Source organism: Epinephelus moara, chromosome 15 (assembly GCF_006386435.1).
Source record: "Epinephelus moara isolate mb chromosome 15, YSFRI_EMoa_1.0, whole genome shotgun sequence".
In the NCBI taxonomy this organism is placed as follows: domain Eukaryota; kingdom Metazoa; phylum Chordata; class Actinopteri; order Perciformes; family Serranidae; genus Epinephelus; species Epinephelus moara.
Window position 1 is genome coordinate 16,185,687 of NC_065520.1, and position 9,181 is coordinate 16,194,867.

Consider the following 9,181-nt stretch of genomic DNA (forward strand, 5'->3'; position numbering starts at 1 on the left):
TGACTAAGCCAGTCACCTGTGTGCAAGACAGCAGCTGTTAGTGTGTAAAGGCAGATTTCAAACGGCTGTCAAAAATTCAGGTATTAAGACAAAAATCTGAAAATACACAAATTGCATCTAGACAGCATGGAGATGTTGGTTATTTGTTTTTAACAATGATTTATTTGCTCCATAAGTGAAAAACTGATGTTTAAAAATGCCATTTTTACATTGACTCCAATTGTTCGCATGAGAGTGAAATTCAAAATGCTGTAAAAAAAAAAATCAGTGATGGACTTCATAATTTTTAATAGGTTTAATAATAGGTGCAAATCTGTAGCACATATGGTTGATTTGTTGTGAATTTTCAAAATGTTGAACTTTAGAGCTTAGGCTGCCCGGCCCCTAATAACTGCATGTGCAGAACTCAGTAGATTTAACACATGCACACAGGTAGACAGTCGAGCATGTGCAGACACACACACTCATCGCCTGGGCGACAGTGATAGTGGCCTTGTTGGAAACTCTCTGAATGTAATGACCCACAGTTTGCACACCCAGACAGCAAACACACACAGCTGAGTTACTACGGAAACATCCAAAGGAATGTCCCTCTGTTCATATTGTTGCACTGTGAACTAATAACACTGGGTAAAGTCACACTTCAAATAGTATAATTATAGAGTTCTAGTGGAAGACATGGAGGGCATGGTGGGGCAGTGGTTAGCACTGTCACCTCACAGCCAGAGGGTTTTCTGGGTTAGACCCAGCAGCACAGCAGCGCCACATCTAGAGCCAGTGTTTGGTTTGTCCATTTTGGGCTACCGTAGGAACAGAATGGTGGACTCCATATGTAGATATAAATGGCTGCACAATGAACAACTAAAGAGAGTGCAGCTGTATAAAAATAAAATATCAATCTTTATTGTCACAGTGGGGTTTTTGTAGTTTATTTTAAAGTTGGCGCACACATACAAAAATGACGTGTGTCTGTCTCGTAAGGAAAACAAAGTGTTAACAGGAATGTTTGTTCATGCGCCTGGCCGTGAGCACACATCGTCTTCATTCATTGGCCAGTCTTGTTAATTAATGAGTGAACGAAAAGGTCAGAGTCAAGGTTGGCGCCGGTGTGGGGGGGCTTCCTGATGTCTCGGCAACGGTCTCCTAGCACTCGGAGGTCCGAAAGGAGCCAGGGCAGAGGATGGATGGATGGATAGATGATGGATGGACGGAGGAAGAAAAGAGCATGGAGCGAAAGCAGCAGTGGCTGAGAGACGATCAGTTCTGGGAGCAGTATTTCCAGAAACACACTGTTGGAGACAGAAAAAAGAGTTAGTTTCAATACTAACATGATCTCACAGCAGTTTGATACCTACAGGTGTATCGGATTTAATTCTTTGTAAAGATACCACAGGTTGGTGGAGTCTAGGCTCTTCGTTCACCTCTTTTGTTGGTCTTCTTGGTCTGCGGCGGTANTTAGTTTCAATACTAACATGATCTCACAGCAGTTTGATACCTACAGGTGTATCGGATTTTAATTCTCTTTCTTTAATTCTTTGTAAAGATACCACAGGTTGGTGGAGTCTAGGCTCTTCTTTCACCTCTTTTGTTGGTCTTCTTGGTCTGCGGCGGTAGGGACTTCTTAAAGTTTCGACCAGTCAGACTTGGGGCGTTAGCATCCGCACTCGCCCTGGACGCTGTGCTGTCGACTGCTGCTGGGGTCTCAGTGGTGGGCTTCACCCCGCCTTCGGCAGCAGGAAGCTTCAAGAATGGAGAGTGGAGAGAGGGTGGTTATTGCAACCAAGAATCCCAAGAACTCGAGAATCCTTGTATCATTTCTTGATTGTAGTTCCACTTTTCTATATACACTATACAAGTATTAATTATTCCTTCATCCACTTATTAAAAAATATCCCTTTTGAAATGTGTGAGTAAAAAAGTCTTACATGAACTCACCACTATTGTTTTTTTCGCTGAATTTCTGCCGCTTGCTGAAATTAAACACAAAACAGACTTCAGTGAAAAGGCCCCTGAAGAAGGTCAGTACAGTGGCTCAGTCCTGGCTTTATGTAGACCAATCATTCCTTGAGAAACCGACCCAGTTCGTCCAGACCCAGCCACTCCTACCTGCCCTCCAATCACCCTTTTCCCACCACTTTCACCATCTTATCTGCTCCAGCTCTATTGTAGGTAGGTATGTGTATACTGTCCCTTGTCTTCTAGTCCTCCGACAGACTTTTGCAGTCTTCTGATTCTGCCTTCCTGTTTTTCTGCCTTCTTTCTTTCACACCCTGCACTCATCCATTTGGATACTGTAGCCCCGATCAGTGGCTGCCTGATGCAACTCCCTAACTGGCTGCTGTATACGTCATAAGGCCCGTCCTCTCCATGTTAGTGGATGGGACATGGGCCAGACTAAAAACTCAAACTACGCTGCTGTATGTTCAAGTGTTTTTTTGCGATAGGTTTCTGTGGTGCTGCTCGCGACTGTTTGGACAGGTGGTATGCGCATGAAACTTGATACCGTGGTGAGTGCTATTGAGCAGACTGTGGCGCCAAATGACGTAATCAGAGCAAGATGGCAGCGGCCGTATCCAGGATATTTTAGCTGTAGAAGAAGAAGAAGTAATGGGGATGCATCGTCCATCTATGACTGTGACTGTGTGTGCTGCGGCTCATGCTTTGGCTACTGGGTTAGCTGCTGAGGAACTGAACTGAACTGCCAATCAAAAGGACTCAGATGCTTATTCAATGTGCTGAATCAACCAAAAACAAGAACGCCAACAAAGGCCAACAAGGGCTGACTAGTGCCAACGGTGTGGGATACACTGCTAAAAACCAGGGCGACAGATGCTCACCTACAGCCCAACATAGACCAAGAGCCAGTGGTCAACTTGGTGTGTCAGGGCCTGTAAAGATGCTTTGTCTGGGACCAGGTTGTTTTTACTCATTGCAGATTAATATGAACTTGTTTTGCAATGTGTCATACAATTTTGACTGCAGAATACCATCGTAACTAGCTTGTACCTCGTGGCCTGATGGCGATGCGTGAGCTCAGCGTGCTGTTAAATGTCCTGTGCAGCTCCTCCAGGGCCGAGATCATCTTCAGCAGCTGAGCTCGTTTATCTGGACCGGCGGGTTTAGGGTTCAGCCTGAGTCGTTCTGCTCTGACGCCCACAGTGATAGTCCTTGAGGTGGTTCTGTCAGCGATTCTTGTCGTCCTACTCACTCCGGCTGCTTTGGAACTCGGAGGCCAGTGTTTAAGGTGCTGGCTTGGATTTAGTGCTGAGGACTTCTCTGGTGTGGCAGATGCATGAGTGAGGCCGGGATGAGGATGTGGAGGTTTCACAAAGCCTGGGGAAAATGAATTACAGCAACACAGCAGGAGAACTTAATCATTTTTGATGCAGTGTCCCTTTAGAATAAGTCATGTAAGTTGTCTCAGTGAAGGGTTGTAGTCCTGGAAACGCCAAGACTTCCCATGATTTGCTGACGTCTTCAGATTCTCAGTCTTTTCTTAGTCTGGTATTGCCCCTGCATACACAGGGCCCACGCACACACACACTATTTAGGTGGGATTCCACTGCGTTGCCGGTTGCTAGAAGAGTTGCTATGGGACTTTCAGCTGTGACATAAGAGTTGTATGAATTGTGTTTATGTGTGTGCATAATGACGTCCGAGGTTTCACAACAATGCAGCTCAGTTTGTTGATTCTGGAGTGTGTAGTTTTGTGAGGAATGAAAAGAATGTCAGCAGGTCACGCTGGACCAACGCGTCCTGGACTACAGTCCTCTTCTTGTTCTTGTCAGTTTCCTTCTTGTGTTAAAATCTAATTTGTCACTTTCTGCTACGGTCCAGCTCAAGCCAAATCTGTTTAACCTCCCCTAATCCTAAACTTCTTTAAGCCTCTGTCACTGTCAGTGAATCTTGCTTAATACAATGAAGCCAATTTGTGTACTTGTGGTTTAAAGCGTCTCTTTTAAGCCATGTTTAATGTGTCTTCGTTAATTGATGTCTTGTTCCAGTCGTCTACTTCTCATCAGCATGTCCTGGTTCCTTAACAGCTGAACTTTAGTCACTACCTGCGCATGGCAAACTAAAGTATGGAAAGGCAAGGCAAGGACTGTACTTATCGTTGATATTAACGTGATGATTACTTTCAATATAAATTATATTTTCAGTATAGAATAGAAACTCAGATGTACCTTGTTTCCACCTCTCTGCATTGGCATTGACCCTTAGCATGTTGGGATTGTCTTCTATAAACAGAACTGTTAGGATGCTAGGCTCAATAAGCGAGTTCTATTTATAGACCAGCATGAACTTTCAAAATACTGCCGAACCTTCCACAGACTTATTATGTTACCCACAATAAACATCATCGATGTGCACCAACTTGCAATGTGTCCTTTGTACAGGACGGTTCGGCTGGTAGATGGGACACCATGATCTTTCCCTTACCTTGAAAATGTTTTATTTGCCAGATCTTAACCGAGGTTTGACTGTAGTTTGTTTGCTGTTGCCAGAACCTAACCATACCATAGCCATAGCTCCCGTGCACAGAAAATGATCTGTGTGGTCATGTGGTTGGACCTGCCAGCATTACTCATCCCATTCAGCACCTTGACAAGATTCTTCAGCAGCTTGCTTACCTCTGTCAGTGGGGGCCGCCTCCACTCCCATCCCAACTATCACCAGCATCGTCAGGGCTACTTGCATCAAAGACACTAGCGCTGCTGCACTGTAAAGCATGGCGGCTGTTACTGAGCACTTGAAAAGAAGAGCAGAATAGCTGTTGTCACTGAGAGTGGATTGACTTTCTTGGGAAGTTCTTGAACGTTGCTTCGGGATTCTGTCCCAAGACGATTTCTGCTGTTCAGGTTCTCAAACTGTTGTTGTTTCTTCTCATGCTCAACTCAGTTCTCGAAACCTTCGGTGTTCTGTAAGAGATGTTGCTGAGGGCATTAAAAGTCTGCTGATGTGTTCTTTTAGGTTCTTGTCCTCTGAAGCTCTAATGATTCCGAAATATCCTGAAACCTCTTCAGTTGCGATAGAAGTTTTTAGGCTTTTCTTCTGTGTTTTCAACCAAGCGGTATTCGTCTACTTAACTCTGCATCCTGTGAAATCTTTCTATCTGTATGACAAAGTTAGTCGCTCTGTTCATTCTCCATGGATGCGCCTCTTAAAGAAGGCTTGTCAACAGCGTGTCGGATGCGTTCCTCTTCCTCACTCACTTGACCATTCTTGCCTTATAAACCCAAGTGTACCCTTGAATGACTGACCAATGGCTCGGCGTCAACCAACGACTGGCCTGAAAGGCTTCCGAGCCCCTCCTCTTCCTCCTTGATGGATCGGTGACATTTGGGGAGTTTGGCGGCGAGCTTTGTGTGTTTGGAGTCAAAGCTATCTTTTTGTGAATGTGGTGTGTGTGTGTGTGTGTTTAGGGTTGTATTTAGTGTGTGTGGCCCTGGCTGTATAAGCAGTGATAAGGTAGTTCTTAATATGTTTGCTCAGGGGCCACAGAAAGAGAAAGGCCCTCTGACGCATGAGGGCCTGGAGCCACACTGACTCCGCACACACACACATTCGAGCACAGAAAACGACATGCCGAACTCATGTACACACACGCACACACACAATCCTGGGGTCAGTTTGAACTTCAAAGAAAGGGCACAAGACACACACACACACACACACACACAGACTGTAAAAAGAAGCGTGGGATGCATATCAAAGGGCACACAGAAGTCATGTCCAAGACGCCTTTTTCTTTGTTCCGCATTGTGGCGACTAATCCCTCAGACAGGAGGTTGACAGAGTGACGGTGGGCCACCATCTCGCCAATAACCACGAATATCCAGCCCCACCCCCCGCCCCAAAGACATGTGATGGAGAATAAGAGAGAGATGAATGAATTTGGGAGTTGGGGTGAAGGAAAGGTGCCGAGGGTACAATACTAAACACAGCAAAGGTTAAGAATAAAATGAGGTGTGTGTGTGTGAGTTGCTGGGCAAAGAGAATCCAGCTTAAGAATATCCGCTCACTCCTGCTGTCCGCGAATGTGTGTGTTTGTGTGTGTGAGAGAGAGCGAGACAAAGATGGGGAAGCGACAGGAAGTGAAGGAGACTATTTCTTTGAGCTCATTTATCTTCTCCGTCTGTGTGTGTCTCTGTCTTTACACTTTTTCTTTTTATTCATCCTTCTTCATCCTTTGTTTCTTCATAACATAACTGAATTAATAATGAATAAATTACTTTTAAGGGCCCAAGGAATGTGACAAAGACCTCAAAGTGTCAACCTGGCCTCCAAATTCCCTTGGATTAGGGGTACATCTGGGGTACCGGCACATCACAAGAATCCTAGAGCAGATTGGGACCTGGGAAATTTATACGCCAGGTTGAAACCTTGAGCTTTCTGTAACGCTCCACAGAATAATTGAATAATGTTTGTCTTGGGATTAGAACAGATGATGTCAGGTTCATTCATTCAGACGTGCAATGATCATGTCGTCACCTGCTTCCATCTCTCCTCTCAAAGAAAGAAAGGAAAGGTCAGCATGAGCAAACAGAGAGCTTTCATTGGTCACTCCCCCCGGCGGTGTTGCCTTCTCTGCTGCTCCAAGTCAAGGACCAGGTCCAACACTGATGCTGGGTGATGAGGCTTTACCCACAGTCTGTGCTCCAGTTAATCCCAAACTCTTTCTTTATACAATCCTGGCTTCTTCAGTTTGAGACAAGATAGAGTCTTCCCCAGACTGAAATTCAGTGAAAGGATTCTGGACACATTTTCTCTCAGCTATTCTTGCTACAAGAAGACACTGAATCCAGACCAGTTCCCAGAGGCCAACACCTTATATCCTGTGTGAAGACTGTACAGTAATGATGATTAAAAGAATTCTACAGATCTTTTAAGCCACTTAAACAAATTTACTGAAGACAAATGCTTGGCAGAGTCACTGAGACGGGGAGCTGTCTCTCCACCCTTCGCTTCCCTACAAATGCAAATCATTGCAATGCCAGATTTGGTGTGAATGCAGCCTTGGAGCCCTCTCAGTAATTTGACTCAGGCCCTCCAGAGGGCAGTCCTCCTCTTTACATGGCCTCAGCAGCAGCGGCAGCAGCAGCAGCAGCAGCAGAAGAGATGATCCACCTCAAGGTGCTTTGTAATTCTCGCCTGTTGATGAAGTCATTCTTGAATGCATGTTGGTGCACAAAGCGTCTTAAGCCGGAAATAAATCCGAAATTATTTCAATACTCCAATGTGATCGGCGCATGTGGTTTTGCTTTCAGAATTAAATTGGATTTATGTAGAAAATAAAACAAATTTAAACGTCCTACAACTGCAGGTCACTAACTCAGCTTCTTCTCCGGAGCCTTTGAGCACCACTCGCAGCTACGCCTGGACCATATGTCGTGGTCCTGCCTGATGCCTCCTACTGCTGCTGTTATTATACACACGATTATTATTGTCACACACATATACTATCATATATTAATATGTACTTACAACATATGCTACCACAATTACTGTTATTATTATTATTAGAATATTATCACTAAAATTAATGTAGCTTTTTGTGATTTGTGATAGTGGGCTTTATAAATTAAATTGAATTGAATTGAAAAAGAAAATTGTAAATTTATTTCACTGATCTCAAAAAATTGATTGTTTCATACTGTGTTCTCAGACTTATCCTGGTATTTCAAGACTTTTGAGAATACAGCAGAATAATGTAAGATTTTCTCTGGTATTTAAATGAATACAATGATCCCAAAAATCCATATATATATATATATATATATATTATAGAGATGGCTCTAATCTCTTATATGATGCCTTAAGTTTACAGGAATGCTACAGGAAAAATTGGACACCTTTTGAAACCTTAATGGGACGTGACAAAACAAAATCTAATCCATGGTAAAAATGTCTCCTTTCACTCTGAAGCCAGACTTGAGACAGGACGCAGCTTACAGGTGAAAAACAAGTGTGTAAGAAATCAAATGAAGCAAAATTAGATGCTCGTCATTTTGGAGAAATTGTTGGAACCCTCACAAAAGATGCACGAGGGAGTGACGCTGCTGTGTCAGGTGACTGAGAGACGGGTCGTGGATCTGCAGCCTGTTTTTGTTCTGACACATTTTATTTGCTATGGTTATTATTCTCTATAAAACACACTATAACTGAACATAACTTAAATATTAAATATATGCATTCAATATTTACCTGCCATAAAGTGTGAGCTCTCTATTAAGAAATACATTTGACTTTAAATAAGGTTACTAATAGAGCCATTTACACCTTGTAAACGTCGACATTTCTTTGTCTTTATATGACTAATAATTTCTACCCTGACATACATGTATAAAATGTAGGGAATAGCGGTAAAGATCTTTAGAATATTTCTACTAGATGAAATGGTGCAGACAATAAAAACATCATTGTCTTGAGCTTGATTTTTTCACAGGAACACAACATATATATTTCTGTCACACAGTATGGAATAATAAAGGGACAGGAAAGCGGAAAAAATTAGGCCGAAATGTCTCAACGTGAATTAAAAGACTTCATGCAGCCCCCTCTTCTACAGAACGAGCAATGCTAATAATGACGACCACAAACACCAACAAAGAAGATTTAAAAAATCAAATGCAGTAAACATTTTAAACCACAAACCATAAAATAATAACGGTGATATAATGCATGAAATATGGTTCCATAGCACATTCAAAAATAATTTAGGAATGAGAAAATAATTGTAATAACAATAATAATAATCATAACAACGACTTGACTGATGTTTGACAGTGATGAGCCGGGGTTAAAAAGTGACTGAAAGAAAGTGAGACAAGCGGGAGGAAATAAAACGGAGAGTTCAAATGGAAATAAAAGGATGGTGGGCTGAGTGACGGAGAGGAAGAGGAGAGCACCCATGGGAGAGAGAGGAGGAAGGTCAGAGATGAAGATGAAGAGGAGAGGGTGAGTGAGAAAATGGAAAGAGAGGAAGAGAGAGGCTGGAGGTGTGCGTGCGTGTGTGTGTGTGTGTGTGTGTGTGTGTGTGTGTGTGTGTGTGTGTGTGTGTGTGTGAGCAGGAGAGAAAGAGAGTGATTTGTTTTCAGTGAAAGGTGAGGCCACTTAGCTGAGGCGTAGAGCTACAGCGGAATCTATTACCATGTGTCAAAGGAAACAGGAGAAGGGCACG

At 43.2% G+C, this 9,181-nt stretch overlaps 1 protein-coding gene across 1 annotated transcript; it reads right to left on the reverse strand.

The window, feature by feature from the left end:
* Nucleotides 1–234: 234 nt before the first annotated feature.
* urp2 (urotensin II-related peptide) lies at nt 235–5,236 on the reverse strand. Its single transcript, XM_050063271.1, has 5 exons — nt 4,632–5,236; nt 3,007–3,333; nt 1,936–1,970; nt 1,581–1,740; nt 235–1,289 (listed from the first exon to the last, which is right to left on the reverse strand). The coding sequence occupies exons 1-5, from the start codon at nt 4,729–4,731 to the stop codon at nt 1,258–1,260; spliced, it is 654 nt and encodes a 217-aa protein (XP_049919228.1). The 5' UTR covers nt 4,732–5,236; the 3' UTR covers nt 235–1,257.
* Between the last annotated feature and the right edge of the window lie 3,945 nt (nt 5,237–9,181).